Source organism: Camellia sinensis, chromosome 11 (assembly GCF_055761805.1).
Source record: "Camellia sinensis isolate YWXY chromosome 11, ASM5576180v1, whole genome shotgun sequence".
Lineage (NCBI taxonomy): Eukaryota > Viridiplantae > Streptophyta > Magnoliopsida > Ericales > Theaceae > Camellia > Camellia sinensis.
Window position 1 is genome coordinate 69,933,506 of NC_138971.1, and position 25,716 is coordinate 69,959,221.

Consider the following 25,716-nt stretch of genomic DNA (forward strand, 5'->3'; position numbering starts at 1 on the left):
CTCTCTCTTGACATAATGGCTAAAATTCTCATAACCCTCCGCATTGAAGATTTGAAGATAAGATATTCATAACCCTCTGCATTGAAGATTGGAAGGTAAGATCTTCTAACCCATAAATCATGTTGAACAATCAACTTCTCACTATTGCTTAAAGTTTTAGTCTTTTCACTATCATGTATATATATATATAGGAAAATTCTACTCTACACAGTCTTATAAAATAAAATAAAAAATGTACCATATATATCTTTATTTATGCAATTTTCTTCTTTTGTTATAATTAATTATTTTTTTTAATTATGCCTTATATATTATTTGGTTATTTTTATTTTATTTTATTTATTTATGAAAGTAAGTCATTTTCTTTTGAGCACTCGTCTATAAATTCAAATCCTAATTTTGTTTGCTCAAAGATTGAGTAAATTACAAATGCACTTCTTGAAATTTATTTAAATTACAAATTATCCCTGTAGTTTTAGAAATTATATTATGTCCCTAAGATTTATAATTTTATAACAAATAGGTCCTTTTATTAATAAATCATCAAGTTAATTAATAGTTTTTAATAATGTTAAAATTTTATTTCAATTAATAATTTAAATAATTTTATTATTGTATAGGTGAACGGTTAAAACTTTCACTTTTTCAATTAATTATATTAAATAAAAAATTCTGACACAGAGATATTTGTAACTTTTCAAACCACAGTGGATAATTCATATTTTAAACAAACCTTAGAGGTGTATTTATAATTTACCCCAAAGATTCAAGTGCTTAAATATGGAAAATTCTATTTTCACACACCTACTTACCTTACCTTAGTGCACACACTTAAAAGAAATTTATTTTAAAGACAATTATATCCTAAAGTAAAATTATCATAATGGACATCAAAATACACTCAAAATTATATTTAAATTTTCTCTGTACACATCTTTAAAAAAAAAAAAAAAAATTTAATGCACATCTTAATGAATGAATACATATTTTTTTTCCTTCTCTCTCTCTCTCTCTATACTTATATATATATATATATATAATAGGATTTTTCGAATGATTTTTGTAGCTGTATTCTGTTTGGAAACTGGTAGTGTGAAGTTTATACTTCAGGTCCAAACATTGGTCACACATTCTGTTTATGTACATTTAGGACTAGGTTTATGCATGTTTATACTTGGGTTGTGGGTTTAGGTATGTTCCCCTCCCCCCGTCAAAAAAAAAAAAAAAAAAAAAAAAAAAAGCACACAAACAAACAAACAAAAAAATTATTAGCAACCCAAACAAGTTTAATCACCATGATACATAAGTAATCTTTCGGTCCATTATTCAGCACCCTCCACATCTCAATCAAAGTTTAATCTGTTATTAAAACACAAAAATTTGTTATTAATTTTTGAAAATAATCTGTTATTATAATAATCTGTTATTAATTTTTCAATAATATGTTATTAACAAATTAATAACAGCCTCAATAACAATTAATTTTTGAACAAATTAATAACAGATTATTGTATTAGTCTATTAATCTATTAAATCATTTCATTTCAGGTTTATTTTTGAATGAGCAGAAATGAAGATTGATTCAAATAGTTGTGAGAAACCTTTATTAAATGAGAGTGAAGAAGTTGAGGAACCTAAGAGAGGTATGTGTTTTAGCTCAAAGCAAGAAGCGCACACATTTTTTGCCAAATATGCCAGACATGTTGGATTTTCTGTAGTTTATAAAACACAAGTTATTGGCGATGATGGGGAATTAAGATACTTTAGGATTGAATGTTCTTGATCAGGGAAGAGAATTAAAAAATCAAAAGTAAACCCTCTAAAACCATCTATGTCCACAAAAATTGGTTTCAAAGCAAGAGTACGAGCGAGCCTAAAAAAGGATGGGAGATTTATGTTAACCATAGTTAACCTTGAGCATAATTATGACTCGATTCCCACTGACTTACATCATTTTGCAATGAATAAGAAAATTCTTACTCCTATGAAGAGAAAATTAAAAATTAATGATCAAGCGGGGATTGGGGTGTCTAGGAATTATAACTCAATGGTTGTTGAAGCTGGGTGTTATGAGTCATTAACATTTGATGAGCGAGATGCAAGGAATTACATTGACAGAGCCAAAAAATTAAGGCTTGGAGAAGGATATTCCAATGCACTTCAAAAGTATTTTTTGAGGATGCACACACAAAATTCGAGTTTCTATTATATGATTGATGTTGATATTGACTTTCACATTAGAAACTTGTTTTGGGCTGATGCAATGAGTCGGGCGGCATATGAAGAATTTGGAGATGTTATTTCATTTGACACAACTTGTCTGACTAACAAATATGATATGCCATTTGCGCCGTTTGTAGGAGTTAACCACCATGGACAGTCAATTTTGCTTGGTTGTGGGTTGTTATCTAGTGAAGACATTGATACATTTGTTTGGTTATTCAAAGCATGGTTAAATTGCATGTTAGATCATTCCCCAAAAGCTATAATAACTTATCAATGCAAAGCTATGCAAAATGCTATAGAAATTGTCTTCCCAAATACTCGACATCGATGGTGTTTATGGCATATAATGAAGAAAATTTCAAAGAAATTGAAAGGCTATTCCCAATATGAATCCATGAAGTTGGCTTTGCAAAATGCAATGTATGATACTTTCACAAAAGATGAATTTGAGATGAGATAGAAAGAGATGATTGCGGAATTTAATCTTTATGAGAATCAATGGTTGGGGGTATTATATGATGAGCAACATCGATGGGTTCCTGTCTATGTGAAAGACATTTTTTGGGCTTGCATGTCAACCACACAACAAAGTGAGAGCATGAATGCCTTTTTAGATGGATATGTCAACTTAAAGACTACATTAAAGCAATTTGTTGAACAATATGAAAATTCCTTGAGAAGTAAGGTAAAGAAAGAGAAGAAAGCTAACTTCAAGTCTCGACACAAAGTGTTTGGTTGCCTAACTGCGTATGGTTTTGAGAAGCAATTTCAGGATGCCTACACCAATGCAAAATTCAAAGAAGTTCAAGCAGAGATGAAGACACTAGTATATTGTCAGTCGTGTCTTGTGAAAGAGGAGGGTTCAATTTGCACATATTTTGTGAAGGAAGCTGTGGTAGTTTTTGGGAAGATGAAGCATGTGGACTTTATTGTCTGTTATAATTCGACTGGATTTGATGGTCAATATATGTGTCGGTTGTTTCAATTTAGGGGCATCATGTGTGCTCACTCACTCGTTGTGCTCATTGCAAGATGCATAAATGAGGTTTCAAATAAATTCATTCTACCATGATGGAGAAAAGATTTGGATAGAGGGTACACATGTATCAAAATGACATACAATAGCTTTGGGGATGATTTCAATGCAAAGGTCTATGATAAGATGAATAAGAAATTGATTGGCATTGTACAAGTAGCTGGGAACTCTGAAGGTAAAATCAGAATAATCGACCGTGGATTAGATGAAATCAAGGAAAGAGTGATGAAAGATGATGAAGGTGATAGGAGTAATGTACCAGGTTCTACTAGTAATGTACCACCTAGTACAAGTAATGTACCATCTTCCCTGATTAAGAGCATTAATAGAAAAACAATCAATAATACGAAGTTGCTTAGCCTTTGGTTGCTTGGCGAAAAGTTCGTCCCGTTACCAAACGAAAGGTCGCCAAAGTAGATCAAATAGTTAATTGGTTGAAAGCAACCAAAACAAAACATAACAAATCAAAGGTAAAATTCATGGTATTCTCTAATTATTTTCCAATACAGCATCATTTTTCTCTAGTGAACTTATCATTTATCTCTGTTCATTTATCTTGATTAATATAGGGTACTAAGGTGCTTGGAACTCAAGCGCGATCTCAACCTCAACCTAGTGCACGTAAAGAGCTTTATCCTTGTATGGTTGCCATGCAAAATAGTATGTATGTGCCGGTACGTGTACATAATATGAATTTACATCGATAAGTTTATTTTGTTTTTCAATAATGTACATTAAACTGTTTTTTTCATGTCATTGTAATTGAATAGGGACAAATGGCAAATGCGATTGGAGGCACACCAGAAAGTATGGAAATTATGAGTGGACAAAGTTTGCTGACTGCTCCAATTCAGATTTATGGAGCCGCCACATGTCTTACCCCATCGGAATGTATTGGAGGCACACCGAGAGTTATTGACAGGATGAGAACTCAACAATCCATGAGTGCTATGAATGAAATTTATAGAGCCGTATTGTCTTCTTTTGTTGACTTGAATGTACAAATAGACCAAAATCACTCTCGTTTTCATTAGTTGCAACCATGTAATTTTAATGCATTTTATGTGATTTGGATATGGAGTTCATTTTGTGGTGGAAGTAATTTAATGCATCTTTGTTTGTTAGTTGATGGAGCTTAATTTATGAGATTTACAGAAATTTTATGCTGGTTTATTGTTATATTTGTTGTCTACCTCTATTGTTTTTCATGCTATAGATTTGGTGCCTTTCATTCTATTGCTTTTCATGCTATAGATTTTTGTGTGTTAGTAATGGAAAGCAAAAGGACCTGACAGACTGTGAAGAAATTTGTGTTCAAAATCTGTTGTCAGATTGTGTTCAAAACTGTTGAAGAAATTTGTGTTCAAGATTTGTGGGTTACTAATGCTAGATTGTTAACAAATTGCGAAGAAATTTGTGTTCAAAATCTATTGACAGATTGTGTTCAAATCTGTTGAAGAAATTTGAATTCAAAATTTGTGTGTTACTAATGCTACAGATTGTTGACAAATTGCGAACAAATTTGTGTTCAAAATTTGTCAAGAATCTATGAAGAAATTGTGTTCAAAATCTGTCAAGAATTTGTGTTCAAAATCTGTCAACAATCTGTGTTCAAACAGACAAATAGATAAATAGAATATGTGTTCAAAATCTGTCAACAATCTGTCAAAATCTCTTCAAAATTTGTGTTCAAAATCTGAAAGTTCCAATCAGAATCTGTGTTCAAACAGACAAACAAATAACTTTGAAACTTCCAATCAGATAACTTTGTGAATTATGCCAATTAACTCCAAAAACAAAACAAACAATCCACATGATTACATCTTCATACTTCTAAAAAAAAAAATTGTATTATATCATAAATCTTCATTCATATCATCTATTTCTACTTCTAACTTGCATAAAAATGATTACATCTTCATAACTAATACAACACCAATTACAAGCAAGATGACGATCCCATAAATACAACACCAACTTCAATTTATGTCTGTTTGTAATTTTTGCATCTGTGCACTCCGAAATTGAAGTTGTTTGCTTTGAAATCGAAGTTGTTCGCCCATACTTCGAAGTTGTTCAATGACAGTTGGTATATTGGCCATTTGCACTTGTCCTTCATCTTTACATTGTAAATTTGTAGGCCAGCACCATCCAATAAAACCACTATAATCATGACAACAATAAAATAACTTGTTTTTGTTTCGCTCCTGTCACAACCCAAACCCGCCCCTATAGGTTCAGTGTCGTAACCGGCCAGTAATCCTTGGATTACCGAAGGCCTCTGAAGAGAATAACATACAAATAGGGGCTACAGAAGCACACGTACAAAATGTACGCAATCCATTAAGTTGTGCTGACATATATGGGACAGAGATTTATAACTTATATACATAATATCAAACTTCTTTTTACATCATGCCTTGAGATACAAATAGTGTCTTAAAGGACTTAGCCCACAAAAACAAAGTAAAACAAAACAGAAACGTCTTTATTATGGTTCACAAAATCAGACAGGAACCTCCCGGGAGGCATAGTGTCTAACTGACCCAAAAACTCTCCAAGCAACAGCTTAGTCCTAGTCACGGGCCTTTGCTTAGGCCTAGTCACGCGCCTACTTACCTACATATATAATATAAACAGTGAATGGAAGCCCAGTGAATAATAACAGAGTAAAGGGGTCAAATGAATCATGTCCCACAACTAATTTGGTAAATAGAAACAAATTCATAGTCACATTCTTGTTCGAGTCATAACAGAAATTAAAATTCATACTTAATCTTCTATCTGTTAGCGCTAACAGATCACATACAGAGTATCAAAGGTCATACTTGTCAGTTCCGTAGAGGAACCTCTGCCGAGTGCAGATAACTTGTCAGTTCCATAAAGGAACCTCCGAACTGGGAACGGATAACTTGTCAGTTCTATAAAAGAACTTCCAGCCGGGTGTGCAAATAACTTGTTAGTTCCATAATGGAACCTTCGGTCTGGGTACAGATAGCATACTTGAACCACAGAATTAATGCCATAAATATTTGTCAGAATTGGACAATCATTCATTATACAGAACATAACATTACGTAAAATAGATCTTATTCCATATACAGAAAATACATAAAATTGAACATAGATTTACTACGTTATTACTCACAGTTGGCTCTAAAGAAAACAAACGAAGCAGGCAAATCAGATATCTTGTGGTGCATGACCTACATAAATACAGAACGAATACATACTGAATTACACACCTGGAATCATTAACTTAGTTCATTCTTATCTTGGTGTGTTTCTACTTTTTGCCCTCATTACTATGTCTTAATCTTGGCCTAGGAATGACTAGGATGCAATATGGATGGTAAAATGCGGTTGGAAACACTTAACAGAACTTGTTAAAAATAGGGGTCCCATTCGATCGTAACTTCTTTCGCTTGAGCGGACATGCAAAATATGAGTGGTCACTCGAGCACAACTTCTGTCGCTCGAGCGGTCTATAAACTCTGCAAAAGTACTAATTACTTGATTTTTCCGCTCGACTCTCGCTCGAGCATAAGACTCAGGTCCTCACTCGAGCACATTTTTTGTCGCTCGAGTGGTCTGCAAAACATGAAACTTTTGGGAGCTTGCATTTCACGCTCAAGCCAACTTTTGGTCGCTCAAGCGGAAGTGCAAAACAAAGGTAGTCGCTCGAGCGAAGTGGCAGAATTTTGAAATTTTCAAATTGCTGTTCAAGACGTAAAACAAGAGTTTAAAGCTCCAACTCGCTCATTTGGGCCAAAAACTGAAAGGAACTTGTGCAAACATGCAAAACATTAAGAATTTAAAACTGTTCCGCAAAATCAAAGCCTAAAGGTAAGCCAATTATGCAAAATCAAACTTGAAATGTTGAAAACTTAACATGCATGCAATGAATTAAATTCAAAGCCTCCAAATCATAATTACATAAGGTGGAATGATGGAAAACAAAATGGATTCCCAAAACTATGGTACAATTGTCACATGCAAGTGAAAATTAAACTCAAAATATAGGAAAACATGCATGCATACATGAATTGATTCTCAATTCCAACCTTTAGCGCAATTCTTGTATAAATTCACCCATCTCACTTGAGTCCAAACATTAACCAACTAAATTACAAAACTAAAAGCTAGAATTCCTTACCTTAAAGGCTTAATTGTGTTCTAGATGTCCAAATACTTGAATCTTCAAGGTCAACACCTAGGATTCCCTACAATTCTTCTTCCTCTCACTGGTTTCCGAGCTCGCTCACTCTCTCTCTCTCTCTCTCTCTCTCTCTCTCCCTCACGTTGGAGTAAAAAAGGTGAAAAATAAGAGTGTAAAAGGCTCTAAGGCTTAACATTAGTCTTATATGGGCTTCACTAATGGGATTAATTCACCTTAATTAACTTAGGCTAGACAATAGGTTTAATTAATCTAATTTATTTCATTCCGAATCAAATTTTAATTTGACCTACCACAAAATTCTAAAAATGCTAAACAACACATAAACCCAGTCAATTTCTTGATCGGATGCCAATAAGGCCTTCAATTCACAAAACGAAACAGAAATGCAAACAAATATTTCTACGAGAGAAAGATAGAAACTCAAATAATGCAATGCACATGTAATTAGCTCATGATTTCATCTTAACTACTTATTAAGCACCCTTAATCACATGTTTGAAGCTAATCACAGGTCAGGATTGTTACAGCTCCATCTCAGAAATTCGAATAGTTGTTTTTTTCTAACATTTAGGACAATTTTTGTTGCAATATGTCAATTGATCTAAGGTACTGCCGTTAATACTTGAAGTTGACATCTATAAAAATATGAAGCCAAATTTTAATAATTTAGACAATCTACTCTTCTTCAGAACAAAACTTGGTTCCTTTATTGGCAGCTTAAGTTCTATGTTTATTCGTAGAAAAGGTTTTTCAGAAATTGAACTAAAACATACATTCAAACCTTGATCTAAATACAAGATCTAAATCGCCCTTTTTTTAAACAAGAAATTGATTCGCAGTTTAAGTTCCTAATTTTCACTACACAAAGATTCTATTTGGATCTTATATTTGTATGTGAAGGTAAAGAAACATACCAGGCAAGTGAAATTATCAGTTATTTTTTTTAAACAATATATATTTAACAAATATCTACTGATTTTCTTCTCAATTTTCTAACAAATATATGTAACGAATATAAATTCTTTCACTTCATTTTCTTTCTTTTCCCTTTCTATTTCTACAAAGGACTAATAAACCAATGATTCATAATATAAAATCATATGACCTACCCTCGAACAATTCATCCAAAGAGAAACATGTAATAACCCGACCCTTGTTTATGATTCTGGTATACTTTCAGTCCCTGAATCTATGCCTTTATATGCTTATTGTGAAACTCCATGTAGAATTAAGTGTAATTAAGTAAACTTTATGATTATAGATTTATATCTGTTTAATAAGAAAACATACCTGTCACAATTAAAATGGTTGGATCAGGAATTGAAAGCCTTAGGAGATCAATAATTCGAAATTAATTTTATATTTGAGATCAGCATGATTTTTAAGCCATGATAAGCATTTTTGTGAAATTTCAATTTGGAGTGATTAAACTGAATCAGTTTTGTCCTATTCAATTGTTATATATATAATGAATGCTTTAACCATTTGACATAATATATATGTATGCTTAAGTCATTTGACTTTGAACCTAAAAACTAAAATATCTCCTGAGAGGGTTAGGAGAGGAGAATGAGGGAGAAAGAAGAGAAGTCTTCCAAGGAAGAGATTGAGAAGGTTTGAGGGATTTAAAAGCTCAAGGTATGTTGATTATACTTTAATTAACTCCTCTCTTGAATATGGGTAAGAATTTCTTGGGTATTCACATAAGTTGGGGTTTGAATAGGTGTTTTCATCATTTAATTAATGGTGTTAATTGGAACCATGTAAAGGAAATTGCATTCTATTCTTAGTTCTATATATTTGCATCCAATTATGTGTGTAATGGATCTATGTGTGTGTTTAGATGTTAAAGAAAATGAATTATAGTGTAGTAGTGAAGATCAAGACCCAAGTTATGTTGAGATTGTTATGTGTTATGATGCCTATGTACATGATTTTTGAACCATACTTCATCAATTAAAGGACCTATTTGAGCCTTTAGAATACTCACCACAAAATGGGATTTTGTCTGAATTTTGAACTGCATTCTGTCCAGATCGCCGCACGTGCGGGGCTCACTGCCACACGTGCGGCCCAAGCTGAAAAAAATGTTCGGCTCCGTTTCGCGTGCTCGACCCTCTAATATTTTTAAAATATTTTTCTGATGATCTTAAGATGGCAGTAAATTCATTCGAAATGTAATGAGTCAGGAAGTAATTTAACAAGGAAAGAGGGAAGTTAATTTGTGAACTTTGTATGTGTGTAGGACACGCTTCAGGGGGAAGTAGCGCTCCGCCTCAACACTGTGAGTAGTAATACTGTAATTGTACGTTTACTTACCGTTAACCACTTTATTCTTAACGTTCTGTTTTACATAAGCAATTACGTTAACATTTACGTTGTTTGAAGATCGGTGAGAACATTGAAAGATGATGTGTACCTCGGTATGACTCTGGAATTCCTCTGCATTCTGTTTATGGTTAACGGTTATTATTAATGTGCTATAGCCTGTAAATTACCTAAGACTCCGTACAAGAAGTATTAATACTATGCAAGTAGTTAACGGGAAGAAATTATGACTATAAACTCCGCTTAATGGAGATATGATATTTGAACGTCCTATCAAGGACTCTTATTATCTTATTTGGTTCGACACATGTTTCATGACATAGACATTTGCTTAGAAAGGAACGAAATAAAAATCGGATAGAACCATGGATTGCCTTAAATGTCAAGAATTGAGTATCAATGATATTGATTCACCTTACGGTATGAATATGAGAGCATACTATTTTGCTACTAAGAGACCTGAAGTCGTTTAGTATCTACGACACGAATGTAAAGGTTTATCATCATTATGTAAACCACGTTAGAAAGTATATTGCTCTGTCTCTGTTAAGCGTACTATGATGACGATGATAACGATATAACAAGAAATGCTTTATTTTTTGATATGTATGTTTTGAACCAGTAACTGACTGTCCTTATATATATCAAAGTATTCAGAACATCTTTAGCACAAGGCCCTTGCCCAGGGGTAATAATACTGTGGTTCAGGTATTACTGGAAGTCCCTTTATGGAACTAAAAGGTATGCTCTATATTGATTTATTAGCGCTATTGAATGTACCATGTATAGTCAAACATGAATTCTGATTTCTGTTATGATTCAAGCATAATTAAGAACATGTATGACCTTGTTTTTGTTTATCCGTTCTGTTTATATTATGCACTGACATAATATGAATTATTCGGTCTTCACGACCTATTTCGGGTATGGAACAAAGTGTTGTGCGGAACTAAGTGCTGCAATACGAGTCACCTCTAGAATCCGTGTGAGCCACCTCTTGAGTCCATACATACATGAAGTAGGCTTAAAGCCAATCTGGGCCAGAGGCCATTCTGTATTTCTAATATGCAACAAAGTGCTGTACGAAACTAAGTGCTGCAAGGCGAGCCACCTCTAGAATTCGTACGAGCCACCTCTTGAATCCATACACATGTGAAAGTTATAAGGCCTATGCCCATTCTGTATAAGTTGTTATGATATGAAGCAAAGTGCTACGTGGAACTAAGTGCTAAGTTGTGAGTCACCTCTAGAATCCACGTGAGACACCTCTTGAATTCATACCAGTGTGTTCAAGGGCTTAACGCCAAATTATCCAAGGGCTTGATGCCACTATGTTTAAGGGCTTCCTGCCACAATGTTCAAGGGCTTTACGCCACTCTATTCAAGGGCTTACAGCCATTACGCTTCAAGATGTTATGTTTCAAGCCATTATGTTTAAAGTTTAAGCCTAAGACCATTCTGGAAATAATTACAAGATTAAGTTAACTATGTGTTCTCTGCACTTATGTTTGTACATTATAATTCAAGTTAATCATTAAATTGTTTACGTACCACTATTCACTGAACTTGGCTCACCTTGTGTGATGTTTATTCTGTAGGCACTCCATCTGGAGGTCAGTCAAAACCCGTGGCATCCGTTCCTCTTTTGTCAACCCCGGAGTGTCCAGGCACTTAAGTGAAGGCAACTATTTTATGGAGTTTTGCTAAGCTTTTGGTTTTGTACCCTGATTGTTTGTCTAAGGTTGTAGTGTATATAATCCTTTTACTTCTTATTGTTTTTGTTACGCCCAATTATAAGGGTTGGGTCTGTATATGTATATGTCCATAGCTAAATTCTCAGATGCATGCCACTGTATGTTTGTTTGCCTTATGTTCCGTTTGTGATCCTGGCATGATAGTGGTCGCTCAATGGATATAGTTCTTTTATTTATGTTAATTTATATTGTTAAATGCTTCCGTTCAAGCCCCATATGTTATGTATATCAAGTTAAGTGTCCGTTTCTGCTTAGGTCATGCCCGAACTTTTAGGGGCGAGTTTGGGGTGTGACAAAACATGTACCAAGTAAACTTTAACATTTACACCCAACTTCTTCATCCTTCCAATCTCAATAGGACAATAACGGCCATAGCTAAAACGCAGAAACAAATGCAAAACTCAATTCATGATGTGAAAACCAACATATATGCAATTTCAAAAATTCAAACCCCACAGCATATTTGCCCAAACATCTACAATAGCAAAAAAACTTCTGAGTATAATAAGCAATATAATTGATTATATTGTTGAATTCAGTAACAAAGTTTTGGCAAACAAACATCATCAAAAATGTAATTACCTTCATTATTATGAAGAAATTATAAGTGTTTAGAAGATGTTTGGGAAGTAAGCATTTTAGCCCAAAAAAATCTAACAAAGAAAGTATAAGGCACTGCCCAACTAACAAAATTAAACCATAAAAATACAAGCAACAAGTGACAACCAATCAAACCCTAATGCTTACTTCTCAAACATCTAACAAAGAGAGCACAAGGCATTGAACTGAAAAGGGCGATCTAGATCTTGTATTTAGATAAAGGTATTTTAGAAATTGATCTAAAACATACATTCAAACCCTTCAACAATATAAATTCTATGTTTATGGCATACAATATAAATTCTACCACAAATTATATTTCTTTTTTCAATTTGTGATAGATTCTACAACAACAGATTTCAATTTTTTTTTTCTACAATAGATTTCTACAACAAATTATAAATTATAAATTCTATAGATTTCAATTGTATCATAAATTATAAATTTTACAATAACAACAACAACAATAGATTTTAATTTCTTTCCCCCCTCCCCCCCCCCCTAAAAAGACCCTAATTCAAAAAACCAGAAAATGGCGATTTAGATTAAGGTTTTTTAGAGATTGAATTGAAACATACATTCAAACCCTAACACACACACACATACATACAAGCCCTAGCGCCATGTCAGTTTGTAGTTATATACCTGTAGGTTGGAGTCATTGGTTCAGATCAGCGACAGAGAATTAGGTTGGTCGGAGAGAGAGAGAGAGAGAGAGAGAGAGAGAGAGAGAGAGAGAGAGTCAAGAGAAGACAAATTTGTCGAGAAAAGATAGAGAGTCGACAGAAGCGAGTCCGGTAAGACTGAGAAACGAGAAACAAATCAGGTGAGAGACTTGATCGTTCGGAGAAAGACTCAATCGTCGGAGAGAGAAACTCGACTTGATCATCAGATGGAAAGAGGCTGGGTCGGTGAGAGCCTCAATCGTTGCCGGGGTGGGAGAGTTGCGCTCGTCGGGGAGCTCTAGGTCAAAGATAGAGAGACATAACTGTGAATAGAGCGAGAGAGAGAGAAGATAATGAAGACGCAAATAGAGAGAGTGTGAAAAGTCAAAAAATTGAAAACTCACAAAATGATCTTGAAATTTGAAATGAATAAGAAAGAGAGAGAGAGAGAAAAGCGAGTTAGCTACAGTGGCCAACAGTGGTTGTCACGTCGGCACCATGTCATTAGAGCCATTTTAGAGCTACTGCTTTAGTGGTTCGAAACATTATTGGTTATTATTAAAAAAATTAAAAATTAAAAAAAAACTCATAAAACTTTCTCCCTGGAATGTATGTTTTATGATCGAGAGAGAGGGGGGTACAGTCTATAGGTGTAGGGTTTTGTGGGTGTGTGGGTGGAAAGTGTGTCTACAATATTTAAGTTGAGGGTTATAATTGGAATATGTGGTGTGTGGAATGAGACAAATAATACCTAATCAAATTCATAAGAATGTTCACTAAGATAAATGGGTATGTGATAATAGAATGTCCTCTTAAATATTTGGGTAAATTACACTTACACCCCCTGAGATTTGGGTTTAATACATATTACCCCTGCCGTTTGGAAAATTACACTAACTCCCCTGTCATTGTAATTATTTAGACGGAATGAAGACATTGAACTCATGCACTCTTTCTTTTTTTTAATTTGTTTTACTTTCTTTTTTTTCCCTTTCATTTACTTTTTTTTAAATGTAATTTCCTCTGTTTTTCTAATAGGAGTTGTTACCTTTTACATAAGCAGGGGGTTTGTGAAATGAGACTATTAACCACAGGAGTGAGAATTCAATTTCCAAAACGTCAGGGGTGGGTTCTAATTGGATCAAACCTCAAGGGGTGTCAATGTAATTTACCCTAAATATTTTATTCAAAATGACAAACTTAGACAAAATGACAAAAATACCCCCATATATATATGTATATATATATATCATATACAATACTCAATACTCAACATCACAGTCACTTAGGAATGGCAACGGGGCGGGGCGGCGCCGGGGACTACACTCCCTGTCCCTGATCCCCGAAAGTGATACATGCCCCGTCCCCACCCCCGTTCCCCGACGAGGACCCATAGCCCGGCCCCATTCCCGCTCCCAATCGGGGATCGGGGATCGGAGATCCCCGACCCCGAAAAATCCCCTGTTGGTTTTTATTTTTTATTTTTTATCTTCCATCAATAATATTCTATTATCAATAACAGATCAATAACATATATTCCATCATCTTTAACAAATCAATAACATATATAATAGATCAATAACTTAAAGAGAAAAGATCAATAACATTCTATTATCTTCCATCAATAACATTCTATTATCAATAACAGATCAACAACATATATTTAACATTCTATTATCTTTCATCATCTATATATATAATATATATATTTGTGATCAACAACCATAAAAACCATATCATATATATATATATATATATTTAACAGATCAAGATTAGATCGAGATCACACATATATATATATATATATATATATATTTAAAATAAATAAATTTAGAGAGAAAAAAAAAACAGATATATATGTATGTTTGTAAACCAAAATTAGATCGAGATCCCGAAATAGAGAGAGAAAGAGAGAGAGATGCCCTTTGAAATCGGCGATGAGGGAGGATCGTCGGCGAGGGAGGAGTGGCACTGTGGCGGTGAGGGGCGAGGACTCGCCGTGTGTGTGAGAGAGAGAGAGAGAGGGGGAAGCGGCGGTAAGAGAGGAGGATCGACAGTGAGGTACGAGCGGCTGTGATGGAGGATCGGCGTCGTCGTTGTGCGAAAGAGAGGGAGAGAGAAAGGCGAAACCCTAGAGAGAGAGAGAGGAGAAGACACATCAGCTCTGTCTATGTGTGAAATAAAACCCTACACACATGTGTTATATATAAGCAGGGGCAAAATAGTAAATTCACGTTGGGGAGAACCGGGCCGGGGTCAGGCTGGGTCCGGGGCTGAAACATGAATCCCTGTCCCCGGCCCGAATATCATCGGGGATTTAATTTTTAATACCATCCCCAACCTGTCAGGGGTATTTTTCGGGGAATAACTGCTCAATTCGGGGTCGGGGGATCGGGTCCCGTCGGGCCGGGTTCCAATTGCCATCTCTACAGTCACTGTGTGTGTGTTAATCGCCTGCACCACCAACCGCCTTTGCCCTATCCGTCATCATCATCGTCAAGAACGATCCATCATCATCATTTTCTTCTTGATTGGAACAGTCAATGGAGTCTTCATCTTCACAATGATCACTACTGCACATACATACATCTTTAATTTGCCCTCAAAGATTTCTATCGAAGAGAATCAAACCAGCGATTTGAGGCAAATCATGTCCGATATGCTTGAATCACATCGACCATCGCAGAGCAGCAGTGATCAGAGCCTACCTCCATGCCTGTTGCGTCTATTGCATTCGCAGATGGAGCGATTTGAGGCGAAAGTATCATCTCTGCAACGCTGTCTTCGATGCTTGGTTCTCCCAAATAAAGATGACGGGCTTGATCGAGTAGGTCTATAGAGGTCTGATTTGTCGCCCCCGCCGCCAATCCAGAGATCAAAATCCGTCGTCGCCACCGTTCGAGATCTACCGTCGCCTCCTCCTCCTCCGACGACATGGCTCTCTCTCTCTCTCTCTCTCTCTCTCTCTCTTTCGTCTCATGCTCAGATCTGTATATATGAGTTGAAATTTGTTTCATATATATATACACACACTAATCTGTGTTGAGAACACAAATCTGAGATCAGCCCCTTCTGAGAGGTCTGATCTGTTAATGATGATGACTTGGAGGTTAGGGTTTCTGGTTTTTGGGCCATTTTTGGGAGCTGTGATATTGGTTATGGATCTCTCTATTGTATTTTTTTTTTTGGGTATGTATATTGAATAGATCTATTTTGTTTTATTTGTTTTTTTTGTTTCATGTATATTGAATGAATCTAGACTCTCTCCTCTCTTTCCCAGATCTGATTATCTCTCTTTTATTATTATTATTATTATTATTATTATTATTATTACTATTATTATTATTTAAGTTTCGATCATTATGTTGAGTTTTGTTATGTTATCTGCTGTTGTCGCGGTTACTGCGATTGCTGCTGCCGCTTAAAGATTTTTAGGACTTTGAAATATGTGTACTTCCATTAGTACAGATAGGTTGAAATTTCCATTATTTGTGTATGTATGAGAATTTGAACAGGCAACAATAAAAAAATTTAATAGACAGAAAAAATTGAACAGGTAAATTTTTTTAACAGAGTAAAAATTGTACATATAAGAAAATTTTGGGCAGATAAAAATTTGAAGTAGATAAATTTTTGGACAGATAAAAATTTGAATAGATAGTAAAAAAATTTGAAAGAGAGACAAAAATTTTAACAGATAGTCAAAAAAAATTTGAACAGATAGATATAAATTTGAACAAAGATAAACTAAAAAATTTGAACAGATACATATAAATTTGAACAGTACATATAAAAGTCAACATATATAAATAATAATAATAAAAAGTTAACAGATAAATTAAGAGGTAAAATTAGAAACAAAATGTCTTTCAAAACAAACAAAAAGACTTCTCACTAATAAAAAATATTCACTCAATCTAATGTCTTATATTTTCCTTAGTTTGAACTTTTCAACAATTATATCTTTTCTTTTTTTAGTTATAAGTTGCATACTTACTTGCTTTTCTGTTTATTTGAATAAAATCATAATGACCCATTTTTAAATTTGTTATGTATCTATGAGGTTTGTTTGTTTGTGTGACAAATAATTATGTAATTTAAGAGAAGATATGACAGGGAATGCTGGTTTGTTTGACTGTTTGAAGTGAAGATAAATTTCAAAATAATGATCTAATTTGAATATAAAGATTGATTGGGCAGCTAACAAAGTTGTTAATGTGATATGGATTATCAAACAGGAGGCCAATTTTGGTGGGGAAAATTATTCCTTTCATACCTATGGTGTAATCATATTCATTACAAAGTGATAAATCAACCATGTCTATCGCCATGAATTCTGCCTACCAGGCATATGCAGATATATAAATGCGTAGGTACATTTATAGATAAAATTTTACCTAAACTATATTTTTGGTCCTCTAGTCGTGACAGATTTTGAGAATTACAGAGTCTGGGATTTATTCAGTGCCGGCCGTGCCTTAATTTTATGTAAAATCCTATTTTGTGTTCTGAAGTGAAAACAGTGCTGACATAGTTGTTCTGAACGCAGTTTGTCCCTCTCACACTTCTCGGTCATGGGAAAGCCTCATAAGAAGATTGGAATCATTTCTAAAACCATAAATGAGCAATTTGATTGCTTGATGATCTCGGATACAATTTGGACAAAGGTCAATAAATGCAATGAATAACAACCCACCCCTCCCTCTGATCATGGAGTGAACTCAAAGACGGAGGTAGAGACGCTTCAAGGTTCATCAAAACATCATGAATTGATGTAAGACAACCTTCGACACAATGGGCTTAGCATAACGTCTAGCCAAACCCAAGCAATATACTTCATTTTCTTTATGTGGGTTGGATCATTTTAGCAATTTTTAGACCTTTCCATTCTTTAGTCTGTTAAGTCCAAGGTGATGATTAAGTCCGCTAAAGGAGAGGAACGTCAAGCGAGAGGTGCGCCTAAATATGAAGGAGAGAACATGCCTTTGACAATGAACCTCTATAGAGATTAAGCCATTGAGCATAGGTCTCTAGCTCATATTTCAAATAACCATCAACCGGTTGAAATAACTCTCAAACAAGAAGAAAAGAAGTAAGGGGGGAGATTGCAGACATGATTGCGAAGTTGATTATTAAAATGAAACTCTTCACATGAAAACTAAGTAAGTAAAGCTATCAACTCAAATGACTCGGTCTCTAAGGCCTAAACACCCAAAGCCATGAGGACTTACAACACAACAAGTATGATATTCAAAGCATAAACTATTTAAATGAATTAAAAAGTCCATAACAGCCTCTAAACTGTACAAAAATAGTAGCTAAAAGTAAGAGAAAGTAAGTAAAAAGAGTAGAGAAAAAGCTATGGAACAAAGCCTAAGGAGGAGTGGCTAACCCTTCCACTTTTTACAATTTTAAATCACATGTTTCAACCCCAAAACAATCTGAGAATAGTCTCAAAACCGCCCAAAAACAGTGGCTAAAACTATGCATAAAGAGCACAAAAAGATAGACAAAAGCAAGAGATATAAAGCTACTAAGCAAAATCAAGGAGAGGTGGCTAGCCCCTCCACATTTGAGAATTTTAAATCATGGTTTTCAGCCCTTTTAAGCTCTGAAAATCAGTGTAAAAAAACAAAGAAAAGAGTGCAAGAACAAAGGGTATGCGCTATGGGATAAGGTGTAAGAAAGGGTGTTAAACCTCTCTACCCATTGGTAGCTCTTAACCCCAAGTTTCAGCACTTGGGATGGATCCAAAACAGTATAAAAATTCAAGAAAAAGATAGAAAAAGATGGAAATGAAAGCAAGGAAAATGTGACAAGCTTATACCTTCTGAAGAGAGCAAGCTTTGACTGTTGATCAAACTTGATTCCAAACACCCTGAAGTTTATGAAACATAGTTTGAAAGTTTAACAAAAAGCTTCAAGAACAAGCTCTAATGGTGTATGTATTATGTATGTATAGCTAAAGAAAGTTTGAGGGTCAAAGGAGAAAGGAAGATGGAAGGAGGTCTATTTAGCTCTTCAAAGCTTTTGGAAATTTTGAAAGCCTTGAATTATGAAGGAAGAGGTCTAATTTATAGAATTTGAGCCAAAATAGTCAAAAATATCTTCAAATAAAGATATTTGTTCAAATCTCGCCAACTATCTGTCTGGTGCTATTGAGACCTGGCCAGGCCTCAAAACTCAGGGACGGGCCTAAAAACACACGGGTGGGCCTAAAAAGCAACCCAGGAAAAGTTTTCATTGAGTTCGGCCAGTTCTAAATGGACCCGGCCAGGTCTAAAAAGCTGCACTTCAGGCCCGACTTCAAACGGGCATATCTCCCTCATCCGGACTCAATTTTAGGTGATTGTTGAGTCTAAATTGAAGTCCCGGAAGTCTACTTTCCAATGGTGGCGGCCACATATCTAAATTTTAAGTGTGAAAAGAGATATGCCTGTTTTAGTGAAGATTGATCATTCTTTCTCAATGATTTGATGCTCAACTTCTTCCTAAACTAGTTTTCTTCCATCCCCTCCTATTTCCTTCAACTCCAAGCCTATAAATAACATGTTTTTAAAGATTTTTCAAAGAGTTTATCTCCTTTCCATTTATTTCCACTTTGTTCTTACTCGATTTACCGAAAAGTGCAATGTTTTAAACGAAATGCGAGCCGTAGAACATCGTAGAAGCATTTAGAAAAATATTTTGAAAGAGGGAGTTTTAAGGTTTAAAATATTTTTGCCAAAATGGGGTGCAAGGTTTGGGATTAGAGCTTGAATCCAAATTTCTTCGCTGAGAATTCAAAGATTGCACAGTGTAACTTTCATCATCGGGTGTTTGGAATAAAGCGCCCAAGTCTTAAGGGTGGTAAAAAATGGGGTGTCTATAATTGCCCCCTTTTAATAGAGCTCGAAGTCGCGAAATGACGTGAGTGAATGTCAAAACCTGAAGACGACCTATTTTAACAAGGCCATAAGACTTGCGAAAACAAACAAAATGCAGATGTGGTTTGTCACACCCCAAACCCGGGTATGACCGGCCGTGGCCCACAGGGACTAAGCCCAAGGCACACGTAAGCCTTAAACATGAATCCATAATCACATTGAACAACTATACAATAGTCCAATAATAAATAACCGAAACTCAATCTAGAGACATGCCACAAGTATAAATGACAAAACCAACCATAATCAATGCCATTTAAACTTATGTTATATAAACAACCCAAATATCAAAATAATCCTAAATGAACCCCAACAAGAATAAAAAGAAATATGCACAAACTTGACATAACAATCTAAAACAAAATAAATGAATTTCCTAGAGGTCCATGCAATTGAGTCCCCACTTCGCCACAAGTCCACTCTAAGTCCTTCTAACACCTGGAAATGATAAACAACTAAGTCAACTGATAACTCAATGAGTAGCAACATGGATAGTAAATACAGTTTTGAAAGCAGGGTTCAATTTCAAAATAAGATATATATCACAGAAACTAGATTGGCATACAGTTTTGATAAAGATAATTTGTTTCAAAAAGAAGGTTTAACAATTAAAATACTGATATCTCTCAAGAACATGATAAATGACATTTTCCACTAAAAACAGATTACAACATGAACACCAATAATTTTCTGGGCACCAAGAAATAACAAGTAACATGCCACACAGTTCTCAAGGCTATAAGCCCTGTTGGATCCAATATTGAACTAAGAGTCATCCTTAGGGTGGCAACCCAGGCCATTTCTCTAAGACGATCCGATTGAAGGTCACCAAGCCTAACCTAGGTCTTTTCCTTACAATCGTTGAGAACTAGAGTCATCACGGCCTAACCCAGATCTGTTCCCTAGTGGCCAGAGTCACCACACACGGTGGAATAATTTCCCTAGACTAAAATACACAGATGGTCCCAATAATCAATACGCATCGGTTTCGCAAAACATGGTAGTTCACCATTATAAACATGAGACCAAAACAAATAGTTTACAGTATGCCAAGTTCACACATGTTTCAGAAATAATTTGATTCCATTGATAATATAATAAATTATCAAAACAGTTTAGTCATGAAACAACAATTTAATTTAATTTTCCAACAGTTCAAGGTAGGGGAACATTTATAAAAATATGTAGCATGGAACTACTCACCTGAAAAAGAAATAATATAATCCTCGAATAGAGTATGAAAGTCCAACTAGTGCCCTGAACCAAGTATGAAGACTAAACGTTGCTACTAATTTAAAAATACTAAAGAGAATAATAAACTAAGTACCCCACGCTAAAGTGCACTAACACAGCTCAACCCAACTCACTGTTACCCTTAAATATTGCCTAAGCTCATGTTCTTCAAGGTCTAAAATTACCCAAGACATGGGTTCAGATTGAAACTTAATTAAAAGTAACTATAAGATAAAATAGAGTATTCACCCAAAAAAAAAAAAAGAAAAAGAAAAAGATAAAACAGAGTTTTAAACATGTTTTTCTCAATCTATTCGTTAACTTTGAAAATTACAAAACCCACTCCACACTATTTGAAAAGTTTCAAAACCCTCCAAATAGAAACTAATATATCCTAATTTTCATACCCAATTGGTTTTACTTGATTTGCTTATCAAAATAATTATTTACAATTAATTATGCCCAAACAGGTTGTTTTCTGCAGCACTTTAAAGAAATTAATGGTTCTCTTTGTATACACGAGCAATCAACACAAGGCCAAAAATTTTCGAAACTAGACTCGTAACCGGTTCTAATGACACTAATTTCATAATTTTCGGATTTATACCCAAAGAGAGCGACACTCTCGAACTTACTGTTTTAAACTAGTTTTCTGGACAGATTTGAATGCATCATTTTATATGGATTTTTACTCCCAAAAATTATGAAAAAATTCAGATATGAAATTCAATTTGTAATTAATCTACTGTTAAAATTTTAGTTCAAAATTCATCGATTTGATATAGTTTCTTGATTTTTAAAATTTGTGATTCTGTGCAAAATTTTTGAACTAAGAATTACACCCATTTTTTATACATGAATTTAACTCCTTAGATTTCTTATCAGTATATATATATACAAAATATATAAACCTACAACCTTTCCATCAATAAACTAAGTAATAATAGAGTAATGATAAAGAATAAAAACAAAGAGAAGAAGAAAGATACAGACCTACCACACACCCAAAAGTTCTTCCTTCTTTGCAACCCCTTTTTTTTTTTCTTCTTCTTTTCTCTCAACCTCTCTCTCCCCGTGGCTGCTGTTGTTGTTGTTATATATTGTATTAGGCAACCTAGGGATACTTTATATATCTAAACAAAAGGCTCTAAATTATTATCTCTTTATATTATTTTATTTTATAACCCATTAATTTAAATAAAATATAACTATTATTATAACAAAATATACTTACTAACTTGCCCTCAAATTTTTTTTTTAAATAATAAATCTTGCCTCTAAATTAAATACTTTCACCATAAATTTATTTTAAGTTTAAAATTAATTAAAAGACCCTTTAATAATATTTAATTTGCACTTAAAGATTCACAATAAAATATTTGAGATTTGTAAAATTATTATTATCTAATTATTTATTTTATTTGTATATTCGGGTTCTCACACAGTTGGTTGAACCCGATGATTGCCTATGTATCCCGTTGTATGGAATCAAACCAGCGTAGTTCAGGGACAGAGTGCAAAATAATACGCAATGTAACAAAATAATGCAAATGATATACAATGCAAGCAATCTAAGCCACGAGCAGTGCTTACCACAAAAATATCATAAAGGAATGGAGATGCAAATCAAACTACGTTTTATATAGAAAAGAAGTGTGTGCATGAGCCAAACGGTGCCTAACACAGGCTAATTGCCTATATCCTCAATGCTGGCGTCAACACAGCATGGATGCTTACACATAACAGAACCATGTTTTAACATGAAAGGGTTGCGAGCACCTGTAACACTATGTTTTTTGTAGAAAGAGAAAGAGTACAAGTAATTGGATGGTATGATATAAGTGAGAAATGATCTACAGGGGAAAGAGAATGATCCTAAATGCTAAATGTAGCAAAACAAAGTACGATGCAATGAATACAATGGATGCTGTGAATAAGGGACACAGGCCAACCCGTCTTACCTAGAAAAAGACATGGACACAAAACAGACCACGTCTAACACTGAAAAGGTGCCGACACCCTCAATACTGGCCTTAGCGCAGCATGGGTACTTACACATAACAGAACCATGTTTCAACGAGGGAAAGATATGAGCACGTGCCAAACTAAGCTTAACATGGAAAGAATGCAGGCGATAAAACGAGGTAATGCGATAGATGCTATATGCAATGCGATAGAAGTACTAGATGCATGCGATAGAAGTACTAGATATGATGTAGCAACTGGGACGTGAAAGTACCTTACAGGGGCAATTGGCGATGGCTCACCTTAAGTTGCTGGGGAGGTTCCTCTTCTTCTTGGTTTTAAGGCTTCTTCTTTCATCTTGCTCTTCCAAAACACGGGTACTACTTTTCTCCCTAGCTATGTTTGCAACTTTCCCTATTCTCCAAAAATGACAGGCTAGGTTGGTTCAGTATCTAGAATTGAGGCACATACATGCTACTTCAACCTATAGGGTTGCCATACAGATTTCAAGCCGAGGATACATCCCTGAGTATTTTAACCAGACTTTAGTCTCGAAAATCGCAAACTTTTGCGTTCTAGGCATCGCCATTTAAACTCTAGTTTCCATCGTCTCAGTTGGTCTCCTAAGAACTCACTGCAAACACAGTCAGGTGGTTATACCAAACCGTCTAAAGCCGTTCGAGCACGACAATCACCAAAGGAATTGTGCCTTTAGAGGATGTAAGGTCTCCTAGACCCAGTGAGAGCACAAGACAATGCTAGGTGAATGAATGCACAAAACAATGCTATTTGAATGCACAAGACAATGCGATGGGGGTGAATGCACAAAGCAGTGCTATGTAGGTACACAAAACATTACTATGCAAGTGCACAAAAATAGTGCGAACTTAAGGTGCGCGATACAAAGTGCACAAAACAGTGTGAATTCAAAGTGCACAAAACAGTGCAATGCAAGGTGCATAAAACGGTGCGAACTCAAGGTGTACAAAATAGTGCGATACAAAGTGCACAAAACAGTACGTACTCAAAGTGCACAAAATAGTGCGATACAAGGAGAATAGATGTATGAAGGCACAAAACAGTGCAATGCAAGATGCACAAAACAATGTGATACAAGATGCACAAAATAGTATGAAATAGGGTGCACAAAACAGTGCGATACAAAGTGAAGATGTATAAATGCACAAAACAATGCGATATGGGTGCACAAGACAGTGTGATGCGAATTGCGCAAGACAGTGCAATAAGGGTGTACAAGACAGTGCGATGCAAGGTGCACAAAACAGTGCGATACTAGGTGAATGCAAGAAACAATGCGATGCAAGGTGCACAAAACAGTGCGATACAAAGTGAATGAAACATTGCTATGAAGGTGCACAAAACAGTGCGAACTAAAGTAAATGTACAAAACAGTGCAATGCAAAGTGAATGCACAAAATAGTGCAATGCAAGGTGCACAAAACAGTGCGAACTCAAGGTGCACAAAATAGTGCAAGACAGGGTGCACAAAACAGTGTGATACAAAGTGAATGAAACATTGCTATGAAAGTGCACAAAACAATGCGAACTCAAGATGCACAAAACAGTGTGAACTAAAGGTGCGCAAAACAGTGCGAACTAAAGTGAATGCACAAAACAGTGCGAGTGAGGTGAAGATGTATGAATGCACAAAACAGTGCAAGTGGGGTGAAGATGTATGAATGCACAAAACAATGCGATGCAAGGCGCACATAATAGTGTGAACTCAAGGTGAATGCACAAAACAGTGCGATGCAAGGTGCACGTAATAGTGCGAACTCAAGGTGAATTCACAAAACAGTGCAAACTAAAGGTGCACAAAACAGTGCGATACAAACTGAAAGAGCATGGTATATAGAGGGAAATGAGTAGTACGTAGAGTAATGCATCATGTACCTTATGAAATGAGTGTAGGGCAACTTGCCACAATTTATTTGAAATCAACTTGTCACAACTTATTACATTGTAATTGAAAAACACTGCAGAAGGTAACTCGACAAAACAGGAGCAACTAATAATGCAATTCAAATCAACCAAAATATATGAGAATGTACGCAGAATCCAAAGCACATGTATTAATCAGAGGGGAAAATGGCAATCCCAAGAGAGTTTTGAAATGGTCGGAGACAACTTTCAAAAGTTGAATCATATCAGAATCATCATAGGGGTGAGCTCACCCAAATCTAGGGGGAAAGTGCTTGACAAATGGCTTTGAGTGGACTGAGAGAAAGGTTAGGTTCATGCCCCTTGTTCAAACGATGGCCCGAAAAATGCCCCTAGCGTCCAGTCATTGGCCACTGGTTGGGTTCATGCCCCTTGTTCGATGGATTGCGTGGTCAAATGTACTGAAAAGTGCCCCTAGTGTCCAGTCACTGGCCATCTTTTTAACATTATGCAGGCACGTGTGATGGGGATCATCAGATCTTGGAACAGTTGCCCACTAGTCAGACACATGCTTCTCTTCTTGCCTTCCTGTTGAGAACTTATTCCAATCCCTTCCCAAGTGGTGACAGATGCTCCTTGCAATGATCATGTTCAATGATCATGAACGCGATGCCCTTTGTATGGGCACTCTCAGTTTGTTTATGAATTCCACACATAGACTTGTTTTTGAGATTGGAGTAAACATTTGTGTATGGAATTTTGACCACGCCGCTCTGTTGAACTTTTTAAGCAACAAACACGTTATGGTGACTCAATGAAGAGCACTTTTGAGGGACAGCTGTGTTATGGTGACTTGCTGAAGAACGCAGACTGAGACAAACATCAGGCATGACATAACAGA

At 35.3% G+C, this 25,716-nt stretch overlaps 2 protein-coding genes across 2 annotated transcripts; both read left to right on the plus strand.

Annotated features, from left to right (window-relative positions):
* The first annotated feature begins 1,570 nt into the window (after positions 1 to 1,570).
* On the plus strand, positions 1,571 to 2,686 carry LOC145802388 (protein FAR-RED IMPAIRED RESPONSE 1-like). The gene is made up of 2 exons (XM_082895100.1): positions 1,571 to 1,643; positions 1,788 to 2,686. The coding sequence occupies exons 1-2, from the start codon at positions 1,571 to 1,573 to the stop codon at positions 2,684 to 2,686; spliced, it is 972 nt and encodes a 323-aa protein (XP_082751226.1).
* A 6-nt stretch (positions 2,687 to 2,692) lies between these two features.
* LOC145802389 (protein FAR-RED IMPAIRED RESPONSE 1-like) lies at positions 2,693 to 3,298 on the plus strand. The gene has a single exon (XM_082895101.1). It carries the CDS (start codon positions 2,693 to 2,695, stop codon positions 3,296 to 3,298), a length of 606 nt encoding a protein of 201 aa, XP_082751227.1.
* Positions 3,299 to 25,716: the final 22,418 nt, after the last annotated feature.